The sequence below is a fragment of the Cyanistes caeruleus genome, chromosome 5, assembly GCF_971803275.1.
Source record: "Cyanistes caeruleus chromosome 5, bCyaCae1.hap1.1, whole genome shotgun sequence".
Lineage (NCBI taxonomy): Eukaryota > Metazoa > Chordata > Aves > Passeriformes > Paridae > Cyanistes > Cyanistes caeruleus.
The window spans coordinates 12,010,884-12,025,655 of NC_141705.1; the positions used below are offsets into that span (position 1 = coordinate 12,010,884).

The 14,772-nt window shown below is 37.5% G+C and overlaps 1 protein-coding gene and 1 pseudogene across 1 annotated transcript in view; both read right to left on the bottom strand.

The window, feature by feature from the left end:
* Positions 1–1,278: 1,278 nt before the first annotated feature.
* On the bottom strand, positions 1,279–9,200 carry LOC147652929 (uncharacterized; annotated as a pseudogene).
* A 4,797-nt stretch (positions 9,201–13,997) lies between these two features.
* MAN2B2 (mannosidase alpha class 2B member 2) overlaps positions 13,998–14,772 on the bottom strand; it is a 29,756-nt gene continuing 28,981 nt past the window's right edge. The window contains exon 19 of the mRNA XM_023925528.2: positions 13,998–14,231. Within this exon, the coding sequence (XP_023781296.2) occupies positions 14,137–14,231 (95 nt within the window). The 3' untranslated portion in view covers positions 13,998–14,136. The remainder of the gene's footprint in view (positions 14,232–14,772) is intronic.

Consider the following 14,772-nt stretch of genomic DNA (forward strand, 5'->3'; position numbering starts at 1 on the left):
TTCTACTGCCAGATGCTGGAAATGGCCAGATGTTAGAGATGGCCATGTAAACAGACAAAAGCAGCTGTTAAGAAGGCAGCATTCTTTGCTGTTAGGAGCCACATTTAAGCAAAATGTAACAAAAATAGGATTTGGAGACTATTAAGCTGTGGTTTTAACATTTTCCTGAACACTGAACACCTCATTGTGATTAAACAGAGAAGTAAGCAGCAGTTTATAGAAAGACCAAAATTTACTGCATGCATTTACAGCTCTGGTGCATAACTGAGAGCTTCCTTGAACAGGGACTTGGGCTGAAGGTCACCATTTTACAGATTATGACTTTCTTGTGTAGCAAACAAAGTTACAGGGTTTGGAGGAATCCAGAGCAGCCCTGTCTCTGATTACTTGAAGGAATATGGCACATGACAGAGTTTCACCATGCAGTAAAAGAAATGGATCTGTAATAGTGAGTTTCAGGACAAAGCCCGCCAGGATTTTAAAAAACATTCACAGAAAGTGACATAGCCCTGGTACATAAACACATTCACATTTCAGACATCCACTCTTCAGATTCAGCAGCCCTTGGACATCTGCCATTAGCTTTGCTGTCAAAACTCTTCACCTTTGTTCTGACCTTGGAAGCTCCTTAATTTTCTCAACTTTGGTTTTTCTTCAGTGGTTTTTTAAAAATCTTTAAAGCTTGAAAAAGTGGAACAAGCATTACCACCCATATATCCTTCAAGAAGCCCTCCTCAACTAGTTATACAATAATTATACATTTATATATAGCTTCATTTAAACCTAGTATATGTGTGTAGGAGACTTCTTTCTCTGGAAGACTTTTCCTGGTTTGTGAATGAATTAACACTGACAGTCCCTTCCCACAGGAATGCCTCTGTGTCTGTAATGTGGTCAGCACTGATGGCAGTTTCAGAGCTCAGGCTCCATGCATTTTTTCCTCTACCATCTCCTACTCACACATGGGTTTCCTGAAGGAATGCTTTTATTGGAGAATGTTGTTCAGTCTAGAATTTTTTTTTTCAAGGCATGGTAACATAGTATTTTTGGACACCAGAGAAGAACTGAAAACAGCCTTCTAAATGACATATCCTCCAAATTCAGAGACTCCTTAGAATAATATTTTGTTAGTGACAAAACATTCAAAAAGTGCTTAGAACCAACTGTTTTTCTTGTGTATTGTCCCACTGACAAGCTTTTGACAGGAAACACGTAATCCATCTTTCAGCAGCAAATTACCATATTTTCCAGTTTCATAGTTATTTAGACATATTTTGTTTAGTTCTGAATGTCAAAGTAGATGGCAGATCCTTGTCTCATTCTAGACTTTTCAGATGCCCTAGTTTGTGAGATTTGCTCATCTGCTCCATTGGATACAATAGCTGCAGTGGATTTGTCATCTTTTCCTCTTGATTCATTGCAAAAACATTCAAGTGATTCATAAAGCATAGACACAGCCTTAAAAAGCAAAGAAAATACCAGTGAAGACTTTTACCCATAAAGTAGATGTAAAATGAACTTTACCCATGACACAGCACAGCCCCAGGACACACAAAGAAACACAGGCCATGAAGTTACAATTACAGAGGAAAATAAAGTCTCAGTACTAATGTTGAAAGGCAAAGCCTTACTATGTTCAGATTCAATTCTCTTAGTTTATTAGGCAGCAGGCAAAAAATACTTATCGTACTAAAGATGTCAAGTTCCAATGTAGATCAGATTCTATGAAATCTGAAATGGAAAACTTTTTTATCCCCTTAATCTTTTAACTGTGATATTTCCAAAAAACTTCATCATACTTTTCCCTCTGGGTTGATGCTCTTTTGATGCAGTAAAATGAAGCAAACTGCTGTGGTATTCAGATGCTTTTCTGGACAGTGCAAAAGTCATCCTATTCCTAAGCATACATAGGTAAGTCCTTTAGCAAAACATGAGAATTAAGGGTCTGCCTGAAATGTACACAACACCTATTCCCACAGATATATAAAACCAAATTCTCAAGCTGAGATGGCATAACAAATAAATGGGTGGATTTGCTGTCTGTGTTCTGATGAACCATGTTCAGCACAGAGAGGTACCTGCCAGACAAATGTCAAACAGGAGGCAAGGTAGGGATGGCCAACTGATCTGGATCACAGTTCTGTATTTTGAACAACCAGAACACCCCAGTGAGCATTATGCATGCTGCCATGAGCTGGAAGTTTGCACTAATGCTACAAAAGTGCTTAGATTTTGGCTGAAACCTGCAGAACTTGATGAAAAAAATCATCAACTGCACTGGGAATTCCCTCAAAGACCAAATTCCCCTGCAGCTGGCAGAACTGTCTGGGAAACACTCCATGAGCCTCTCAGCTGAGGAAACATGGGATGATTCTCCAGAGACAGAGACAAGTGCTACTAAAAGCACAGATACGGGAAGCAGCTCTGCCATGAGGATGTTCACTCCCAGCTGAAGTTACCTTGGGTACTTGCAGCTATGTGTTGTCCCCTGACCTAATTGCTCAGTGTTGCTGTGACATACAATACAGGTGAGAATAAAATCCATGGCTTGACTCAATTTTGTGTTACAGGATTGCCTTTTCAACACCACGAACTGTAAAAAAGGCATGAGACTGTAAATAGCCTTGCAGAGGCGGACAGAACCTTCATGTTCACTGTTCTAGAAATGATGCCCAAACCTACCCAGAATATCCACCAAATTTCCAAACCTGAAAAGTCTAAGTTATATTATAAACCAGCGTGAGACTAGCTTTTCCCAAGTAAGTAGAGACTTTTTTCACAATCAGAAAAAAAATTAAATTAAGGTGATTATATTCTACAATACAGAATTGAGAGGCAGTAAGTGCAATTCCAGAGACACCATAGTATTTGCTCATCACTACTGGCTTAATTTGTTTGAAATGTGGTGTCTATACACATTGTATGTACTGGCTTTACTAACCTACTGGTTAGCAGTAGATGATTTATAACATCCAGTTTTGCTTGAACATTTAAAAAGATGCCACTACGAAACCACTATTTCTGCTTCCACTAAAACAGCAAAAAGGCCTGTTTACATGAAGGAAAATACTGAATCTATGTCATGACACATCACCATGGCTGGTAGCTGCTAAATTATAAAGCAGCTGCAAAATATTATAATTGCATTCACACATCTTCTGGAGCAGTCTTATCCACACAAATTCTAAGCAGTAACTGGCTATTAATGAACTTTTCACTCAGCACCCCCTAGGATGCTTGTTTTCTCATTCTCAACCTTGTTTTCTTACATCTTCATGAAATATTAACAAGCAGAAGATTAGTCCCTTCTTAGCTAGTAATTAGAATATTTTATTACTATGACCAGACCACATTATGCCTTGTAGTCTTCTAATTTTCTTCAATGATATCTCCTGTCTCTTAGCTAAGTCTCTTAGCTTCAGTAGCACTCTACTTACAGGGAATGAATTTTCACAGGTATTTTATTTTTCTTAGAGCAATGACAATTGCTCAATAAAAGATAGATACTACTGTTTCACTATCTGCACACTGATATTTTCTTTCTCCATGACCACAGTACCAATGTGACCAAACCAAGGCTGTTCTCTTACAGGACAACCTGGGAATCTGTAAGCTCAGTAACTGCAGTTGTGACCTTGGGCTTGAGCATTTTTCATCACCTCTGTGTGACTTGCCCAAGCCTGTCCAGCTGATTGCAATGGAAACCCATGCAAGGGTTAAACTGGGGATTCTTTCCCTTGCCTACTTGATGTTTTAATGTAATTAAAAGATGAATGATTGCATGGGAAAGGAGCTTGCCAGAAATCTGCTACCTGCTCTCGGCAAGTGCTGCCTGCTCGAAGGGCCCTATGAGCTGAAGCTGATCCAAGCCCCTTGAGATTGGCACACAGTTACACATGAAGGGACTTTATTGCCATTTTTAACTTCTCCTACACTTCTTTCTTTCACTCAGTCTTCTCTATATTGATATTCTCTGCTTTTTGCTGCCCTCTTCTCCAGACAATTTTAGTGTTATTAAATATAACAACAGATTTCAATACCTTGCCACTACATAAATACACCCCTTCTTATTTTGGAGTGTGTTTTCTCTACTTTAAACCTTTTTCATGTGTAGGAAGATGCTGTCCTAGGAACAGCAGGTTGTTGTGTGCCTTCTGTTCCACTCCCCAGTGTCTCATTTTGAAAATCCTCTCATAGTGAGAGTCTTTTTACAAACCTCTTACCCATTCAGCATAATTACATGATGAGTTTTCCACAACTGCTTTCCTGGTGGATTCATTTCTCCCATGAAGCTCTTCCACCTCCAGCATCTGCTCCTGCTCTCCTGTCAGCACAGGAAGCTGTGCAGGACTTCAGCAATTCCCAAGTTCCAGTCAGTGCTTGCTTACTGCCCATTTCCAGAGCCACACCCATACTCCCCCAGAGCTCGATAAACACCGAGATGAAGAGTGCAGAGCTCTGGTACAACTAGTCTTGATGACAGGCACTAGAGTTGTATTCAGGCTGTAAGTGAAATAAGCTGAAAACAACTCAGTTACTGAAGAGGCTGCCTTAGATTACCTCACTGATCTGAGCCCTCTGCCCACTGCTGCCCTACATTTATATTTGTCCTGCACCTTTGTCATTCACCATTATTTTCCTATTACTTCTTCCACCTTTAAAGTTCAAGATTTTGAAAAAAAAACCCTCCAAACACAACAAAAAACCCAAACCCAAATGATCAAAAAACATTGCCCTCTAAAGCCCCTTACCAACCCAAATTAATAATTAATTAAAATGAAATCACAGCTTGGAAAAAACTATGAACCATGTGTTCAAGGCTGAGTCTTTCAGATGTTACTTCCAGTTGTCACTACCAGGAATAAGATACCATGATGCAGAGCTAAGTCCTGGCTCCTCACTTTTTCAGTCAGAAACCAGCAAGAAATTATCAGAACTGATATCCTTGAATACCTTAGCCAGGTCAAGATCTCCTGTTTAAGTGATGACTCTCCTCAAAAGATAAATAATGAAAGCAAGTGGCTGCAAGAACACTGACCTGGACTACAAGCTGTGCCTCTGATCCCTCCTGCCAGCCCGAGATGCCTCAGCAGACCAGGGCCAGGTGAGCAAAGTTAAACACTGAAATACCTCTTAAGTTCATCTCTCCAGCCATCTCAAACCAAGCATGTAACTTGTATGTGCTAGTGGAAATACTGTAACTCACCAGATAGGGTGGAGTGCTGTTTCTTTTTTAGCACAGATACAAGCTTCCTACGGAACAAGGAAGGGTGGTCCTTTTTTCCAAACATCTCCTTTCCAGTGAGCAATCTTCTGCAATCATGTATTTTATATAAAGTGAAGTACTGGTCAAAGATAAAAGAACATCACAGGAAAAGAAAAGGCAGTCAAAATTAAAAACTGTTTCAAGAGTGAATCAGGTGCAAGGTCACTTTCCCATTGCTGAGGGATGCATGCCTGATGATCAGTAATGTCAGAACCTCCTACAGCTCCTGCAGATTGATACTCCCCTCCTCCCAGTATTTAACACAAGTCTTTTCTGCTTGTACTTGACCAAGTAAGAGATCAGATTCCCTAACACATTGTAGACATTAAATGACTGTTAAAGTGTTAAAATAATCTACATTCATTTTCCACTATTTTGAACACTACTTCATGGATTCTCTGGCACTGATATTTTCTACATCTTTGATAATTTTGTGCTTCCCTTTGGATCAGCTGACCCATAGTATAAAATACTGCCGAAAACTGGAGTGTACTGCATGATGGGAAAGGCTTCCTGTGACTTGACCAGTCAGTGAGTGATGTTTGATAGTGCTAAAGGTCTAATCATAGCTAGTTCTCCTAGTCTTTCACTGCATTTGAGAGCTATAAAGAGAGCTGAAGATCAGCATCTTACAGAACTGGTGCATAATGTCTTGAGTTAGTTGTATAACAGAAGTGAGGTAAATTGTCTTCTGGTTGTCTCAGATTATATCAATAACTTAAGGTAAAACAGATCTCACTCCTACTGCTGAAAATCTTAATGTGTGTGAATACTAAATGTATACATGCTTTTAAATGCTTAACTTTTTAACTCAGAATTAGGACCTTAAATTGCTCCCCTGTAAAAGTTAGCATATGACTTTGGTAAAACAGGGAGACATGGCACATATAGAACAATCAGCCACAACAATCTTATGGACACAAATCCACATAGGGTCCATACTGCTCTATCATCCATATTGATTTATTTATCACTTTTTATTAAGAACTTGTAATAAAAAAATAAAATGGTTAGTAAAGGTTACAGATTACTGAGCAGAGTAACCATGTGATCACTGCAGGCCCCTGTAACCACACAGCAAATTCACTCAGGGTCTCACATCTATCCTCCTCCTCTGAGGAGGAGGAACTGTGGTTGGGTCTTGTGTGAAACACACAGCTCAGTGCACAGCTCAGGCACAGCACTTTCGTAAACCTTAGGTAATAATTCCTATTAGCAAATCCTTATGGAGGAAAACAAACTCTACACAGGAGATATTAAGGCAGAGAGTTTAAATCAATTGTCATTAATAATTGTTCAGGCCCTCTTTGTGTTTGTCTCTTCCGTCCTGAGATCCAGAGTGTTGAGGGAGGAAGGTGGGAGAAGCAGGAAATGCATAATATATTTCAAACTGAAGAATCTTTATGATGACAAGGGAAATGGCATACACATGTTCTTGCTAGCCTACCTTTCTCTTCAACAATCACTGTTATCCCATTTCAATGTATTTTATTAAAGAAAGGTATTTCAATAATTATCTCACAGCAGTAAAATCCAGTCTCATTTACACTGGCAGATTTGATGACTAGCAGATCCTTGTTTTCATGCATGATGTTGGATGGATAGAGACGTTTTGACTATATACTTTTAGGATAGATGTTCACTTTATTAACAAAATGACAGCTTGTTCTACACCTCTCAATAGATTTTTGCCAAATGCAGATGATTTTAGTGTAGTCTCCAACTGATATATTTATATTTTTTGGTATTTGGATGACTCTTAAATTACTGTGACCTGTAGCTAATGGAGAAATATACATAGATTTCAAAGGTAAAGCAACAAAAAGTTGTCATTAAAGCTGTATTTCAAATAAATAATTTAAACATTAAAGAAGTGTTTGAATATTAAAAAAAAATAAAAAATAATACTGTAAAATCATTATTAAATTAATTTTCAAGCTTACTTAATAGTTACTTCTCCCTTGAACAATGGCAATTGATTTCTGGCTAAAGTACTTTTAATCTGATGTGTTAAAGTCCTCCATCATTGTTTGTGTGCAATAAATGAAGATTTTCTGCATACTTGCTGATAAACATATTTTTTATTTTCAAGAAAAAGCTTTATAAAAAGAGATTGAGTCTGAAGAATATTAAACACTCTCTCCAGGTAAAGAATGATCAAAAGGAGTAATTCAGAATGATTCATTAGTCAATAGTGAAAAATTCATCAAGGTTAAAGAAAAAGTCACTGCAATTTTTGTTCCCATGTAGGAGTTCTTGTCCAGCACTACTTCTAATGAATGACTTCTAAAGGATTAAAACTGCCAGTCTACAGCATTTTAGAGGTGGGTTTTTAAATTTGGTTTCAACTTCTTCCATTAGGTACTTGCTGACAAGTGGTTTATAACATCAAATTCACCTCCATTTAGTAAGAGAGGCCACGCAGACCCCTGTTCTCTCATCAGGTCTCTTGTCTGGCTTTTAAGAAGAGGCTGACTTGGACAGCATCAGAAGAAATCAAACTTTTCACTCCTTCCTGCTTTCAATATATTTTTCTTTCACTGTCAGCATGCAAAGTGATTGATACATGAGACATTGTGCAATATATGCACAAAATATTTTCTTCTAAAGTGAAACCACTGTGTGGGTATCAGGTAACTCTTTTTACATTCTAATGGCATTGATGATCATTACAAATGTGCCAATCCTATAAAATCTAATCCCATGACTGCTGAGACAATTAGTTTCATATGCTGTATCAAGAATTATAATTTGCTTTTTTCTATCATTTATAACATTAAAGTGAAGAACTAATAATAAAAGCAAACTGCATGATTTTCTTCTAAATTTTATTCTATTTATCGCTCAGGCACATTTCACAGCAAGACATAACTAACTAGTCAATTTTTTTAATATCTCACCCTAAAATGGCATCTGATCAGTTTTATCAAAAAAAAAGCAAATAATTTTTTCTATTTTGTCCATAGAAAAAAACACACATTCATTATATGTAAAGGAGTCAGGCAGCTCCATCTTTACAGTGCAACAACTAAAATCTTGTAGAGAACAATATGGACAGTATAGGGATAATAAAAGCAGCAGAATTGATGTAGTGTGTAAATGAAAACCTAGAAGCTGTTCAAGTTAAAGAAATAATCATTAATTTCAGTTTTTCTGTTCATTCAGTTTGTTGTTTAAAACACAGTTGTGCTATTGACTGTGCTACATTTCCATCTTGTGACTTTACTGTTTTTCTGAAAAATGTCACTGATAAAAATTCTTTTGCTGATTTTTTAACTCATATGGAATGCCTTTAGCATTATCCACTGTAATTTGTACTGAATAAGAATAATGAATCCTTATCTGCTTTGTATTTCAGTACCTATGTGATCTAAAATAAATCCTCCTTAACATTTTAAAATTCTACATTCAGCATTTGTCATAAAAAATATTCAAGTCAGAAGTCCTAAAAAGATGGTGCATACATTAACCTAAAATCATTTTGGGTGTTGAAGTGTTCAATTTGTCCCTCTATGCTTTGCCTGCAATAATTTCTTTGTGAAAATGCTTTTTGATTTCTCACGCTTTTAAATCTTGCTTTCAGCATTATTAAAAAATAGTTAATATTATCCTTGTCTCACATGTGTATTTGAGGCGGATATACTGTAAGTTTTTTTTTAAGTCCGACTCAAGAATTACAGGCAACTATCTAAAACCAAAACACAACAACAACAAAAAACAACACTTAGCTAAACAGACAAAACACATTGTTAAATGAAGTTCCATTGAAATTATGATCATCGTGCAGAATTATTAGTGTTAACATCAGGCTGCCTTGTTGAAGGTCAGCAAAACATCAAATGAAAGCATATCAAATTTGCAGCTTAACTTCCTCTTCCCTCCTGTGCTTGGGATGATACAACCTAAATGTGTCCCAATTTTTCCCTATGCTCTGTGAAACTGCTGTTGCAGAACCCAGCCATCCTATTGGAAATTAAATAATTTCTTCTTTAAAATTTAAACTGTGTTGTAAGTGGCTGCTGTTCAACCCAGATTAGCCTGTCTTCTGGTATGACATAAAGAACTGGTTTGCCAAATGTGGTTTCATGGGAGCATTTGCCATTGTCCTTCTAAAATCCTTTGTTTAAAAGCCCTTCAGAAAGGTGAGGTTTCTTTGTGCAGCTGCTTGTCAGCAGCCTCTTCCAGCCAACCAGATGAATCTTATCCAAAGCCAGACAGTGATTGCACTGGTTTACACTGAAGCCAAGTATTGCTCCTATCTTTATCATACATTTCATTACCTCCTGGCTGGAATGTTGCCTAAATTCTTCCCTCCTGTGAGAAGAACTTTTGTACTTTTGCCTTAACAGCGGCACAGCTCCACTGGCAGGAGCAATAGAGGAATGCTGAGTTCCATGATCACACTCCAAGTGGCCACAGCACCCTGAAACACCAGTGGGGACCTTATGCTGTGCCTGCAATGCATCAACCATCACCTCTCTGGGCACAGCTGCATTAATGCAGTACCAGCACCATATACATTAACTAAAGCTTATTTCAGGAAGATTATAAGAATAGGTTAAAAGAAAATTATCTACACATCTCAACAAGTTAAGGGTAAAACTTAGCTTATTTGTCATCAATTATTAAAAAAAATTCTGCAAATGTAGGTAACTGTATGCTGCTTAATATTCTCCAACATTGATTTTTGGCTCCAACTCAGAAACACTCATATGGCTGGCCAGAGACATTCCCTGGAAGACAAAACATTGCATTTGTTTCTTAACTTACCCATCTTATCACATGTTTCAAATGCAAAGTTACCAGGCCAGAAAAAATTGTCCCACAAACATGTTCAGTTGGATAATGTCAAAATTACAAGGATAGAGTTGAAAAAAAAAAAAAAAAAAAAAATAAATCAATAGAACATGCTGAGAATATCAATCAGTTACATTAGGAACTTGATTAAGAATCTGTCAGCCACTAATTTCCTAGAACTAACGTCAGGTTTTAGCAGCACTGGGCAGGTGCCCAGAAACAACTGAACAACGTTTTGTAATGATGACAGTGTCACATTTAGAGCCTAAGGCATTGTTCCTTTCCAGTTAGCAGCAACAAAAGCACAGTGCACCAGCTCATCTTCTTCTCTGTATCTACCTTACAGACATAGTTTCAGTGTTATTTAGATTGCCATGTAAAATTAAAAGGGAGAGCAAAGATAAATGTCACAAAGTGCTGCAGGCTAGCCCCATTTCTGATGCTATCCAGTTGACTTGTTTATCATCTTTTAGAACTAGTGAGGAGATAAATACCTTTAAATTCAAATGAATAAAGGGATTTATTAAGGCAAATAATGTATAATTAAGGATATAATTTCATTATGTAAGTAATTCTGCTCACATTCATGCTTTGGTAATACTGATCAAAGACATAGATTGCACTAAAAATTTACATATGCAAAGATGCATGTGTAAATCCAAAGGAAGAAGTATTTTATTTTGCATTTAAATAACTGCATTTGTGAATTTAGTGTTGAGTTGTGCAGCTGGCAGCTCCAACATGCAGAATTTGTCTAGAAACTAGGTGAAGCTTTTTCCATAGAGCTGATAGCAGCTTGTATTTACTCTAAGAGATACTTTGGTTCTAGTCCAAAGCATCTACCGTCAGAGATGAAATGAACTAGCACACAGAAAAATAGGTTGGCTGAAAGGTTTATTTTTAGCCCTGGTAACTTCTCTGTACCATTTTACAACACAACTCCACAAACTCACCACAGAACTACTGAGTGGGTGGAAAAATACGGTGTCAAAATTGCTTAAGTGACCTTTGCTGCCAGAAGTGTAGCATACAAAATAACTACATGGGTTAGGAAAACATCTACAACAGAAAGAAAAGAAATATTAATGGGATCTTTCTGCAACTCAATCGTATTTAAACTTGGAAACTACATTGATGAATTTGGATTCTCTAAATGTGTACACTTACTCACCTGTGTGCTGGAGATGATTGCAGAGCAGCTGCTCAGAACAGCCAGTCAGTCTCTTCCAAACACTTTCCACAAATCTCTCTTCCCCAAACTTTTCTCTGTCACTTTTAAAGAGCACCAGTTGAGGCATACTGAAAATTACCTGAAACTTTGGAACAAAGAGAATCTAAACCCTCTTCCTTCTCACCTGTATGTCAAACTTGTTTGAGCTTGTAACATAAACATTAATGAGACAGCAGCTTTTTTGAGGTGCAACTGTCAGCTGGGAAAATTTATTAATAGATAGAAACACTGAGGAGAATGTGTGTGGAACTGAAACTAACACCAAGGCTTACCACAGCAAAACATGCTGCACACGTGTGACTTTGTCCTCTGGTTATGACATTACATCAAATCTCTTTTGCAGGTCCTTCTGATGTATGGTTTGAAGTAGCATTTGAGTGGCTTGATTTCTATCAATTTTTTATGTAGCACTGCAGTATTCCTCTTCAATAGATTCATATATGTGAGGGAAGATAAAGGATCATTAGTAAACAGGTCCCTCTACCGAGATTTGAATGCCTGCAGGCTTCCATTTGCTTAGGCTGAGACTTCTCAAGAAAAAGAACATTCAAAATAGGGAATGACATCTTCTTCTAGCAGAAATGCCATGATTTTTACAGACCACAGTCTGGGATGCCTCCAGTGCAATACAAGATTTGACTCTGGCAAATTATTCCCTGATGGCCAATTGCCTTGAAATAACTCCAGATAAAATATTCCTTTTCATGTTATTTTTTTCCTTTAAATCAGAAAGCTTCCACTAATCAAAACAGAAATTCCCTCAAACAGATAAATCAGCTGGTAATGAGGTATTCCTGCTTATATTATGCTGTATTAGAAGGTTTTTGTAGGCCTAGTTCAATCTGCCACCTGGGAAAGCAGTGCCTGGAGGTAGCAGCTGTAGGATCCTTTGCTGCTTGGCCAGGACTGACATGCAATTGCTCACTGAAGGGACAGTTCAATGTTTATAATCTATCAACATAACTTGCTGTTACCATCATTTGTATTAATGACCACTTCAGTCACAAAAATATGAATTGTAATCATATCCCTATGTAAGCCCTGCATTATATTCCACAGCAGAACCAGGCAGAGAATGAAGGAAGATGCAGAAGCAAGGAAAATGACCTAGTTGAACATGTTTCATTTCCCAAATACATACACAAAACAAAATGAAAACCAGCTGCCATCATGCTTTACTGCATCACAGTAACTGTTTTTATGTGCTTCCCCTTCTGGCTTAATGTTGCAGGAAAATGGCTTTCACTGCAGTAGGACAGGTTCGATTGGCACACCACTAAATATTTATAGCCAAGGACAAAAAATAACCATCAGAAAATACCAAACAACCTTTCTTCATCCAATAACTGAATGTGACAGTTTCTGCAGTGATTTCAATGAGATGCAAAACAGGCTGTCTGCACAGGAAAGTTGACCACCAGCACAGGTCTTCAGCATAACTATTTCCCAATAGGTATTCTGGAAAGGCCTTTTTCACTCTTTTTCCTTCGTTCTTGAACAGTGTTTCCATGTGGAGAAAATTATTGCTAAACAGCCAAAGTAAATTAGAACAATTACCACAGTAAAAAGTCATTTTTACAGGAATCTAGATCTGTGACTATTAACTGGCTGAAAATGCACCTATTCTCTTTTAAATCTATTTCCTCTTTCAGTTTTATGTTTCACTCATCATAAATACAGCTTTGTACAGTGTTGCACCAAACAACATTCATCATTACTACTGTAGTGAAGTAACCTGCTTGATTCTCATCTCAGCTGTGGCCATTTTCCTGGTGAACAGGCAAAATAAGTAGAGATGTCCGATGGCATGAGAACAGAGTAAGATTCTACCCATCCATGTTGTCTAGAGCTAAGAACAAAAACAGAAAAAATGCAGCTTTTATTTTTGACAAAAATCTTTACCAGCTCTTGGGAAAGTTAGTCGCTCTCCAAGTTTCCTTCAGCTGCTCAATCAGATCTGCTTAGAATTTGCCCTCACTGCCAGTTTAGCCTCTCCACACAGTATTCCATAGCTAACTTTGACTTGCTGCTATTGGAACATTTCCTGCTACCACTGTGCACATTCTCTGAGCCTGAGAATTAATAAAGTCCACAGCATCACAAGAACAGTGCTCCTCCTTCAGCTTACATGATGAGTCAGTTACTGGCCATGGGACAAGACACCTTCTACTGTCAAACTGGCTTCAGTTTACCTTGACCACAAGGCACATATCTAGGACCCAGATTCTGCCAGGAAAATTTCCTCAGTTCTGAACCTTAAAGAGACACAATTTAAATGAACTTGAGCAAAGGAATACAAGCATTCCATTTCAGTTTACAGCAAAGTAGAAAACCTACAGTTGTTTCACAGAAGACAAAGTAGCTGAAACACAGCAGGCATTTCTCCTTGTGTGTAGGAATAGAACAACACTTAACCAATCACTATTCTGTGATTTGGAACTCATCTTCTCTAACAATAAAAACCTTAAGAGAAGACTCTTGGCAGCACTGTTAATTAGAAAGACAATTCAAGACTGTAGGACTAATAAGATTTTGTTAGTGCTTCACAGTGAAGCATCATAGAAGCAATCACTTTAAAACCATCAATAGCAAGCAAAAGAATATTCAACATGCTCACAGGTCTATTTTGCATTGAACAAGTTTCAGAAAAGGAAAGTTTTATATAATTAACGGAAAAAAACATCCACACCTCAGGCCAACAACTCAATTAAATTCGAAGTTTATTCCAAAATGATTTTTTTCTTTCATTAACAGCAGTAGGATTTTTTTCAAGATCATCACTTGTATCTTGAAACAAAACTTCAAAGATATTACATATTCACCTGATATACATCATCAAACATTATTGAACCTGAAAGTACACGAAGAAAGTCCTTATTTCCTTTGGGTGAACAGTTACTATAAAGTCTTCTGAGGTCTCTGTGCTGTTGAAGAATCCTGTAAAACACAAAAGCATTGATAATTTATTAAAGCAGCTTTATTCAAATGGATATGTTATTCTATCACATCAGTTTTAACTCATCTCTTCCCTAAAAGCTAGTGTTTGAGCAGATTCTTCTCCCTAAAACTCCAAGTAGTATAGAGCCTAAGATGTACCCATTCTTAATATTAAAATATACAACTTCTTTTCACACATTGACTTACACACAAAATGTGCAGTGACTCCCCAGTCATGCACCTTTTCTTCATCATGAATACAGAGCAAGCAAGCTCTGAGCTGCAGTTCAAATAGAGCTCTAAACTCTCACCTAGCCCATTCCAAAACCTCTGCAAGCTTTTTACAAGGCACAATATGTATGTGACAGTAGGACATTGTCCAAAAAACTAACTGGAATGAGAAGTAAAATGAGGTCACCCACAGCACTGGATCTGAGTGTCAGCCCCAACTTGAATCATATCCACAGAGTCCTTTAAGCTGATTACAGCAGAGATTTTTAACTGAAGCTGTGTGTTTTTTGCAGCATAGGCTTATGCTTAG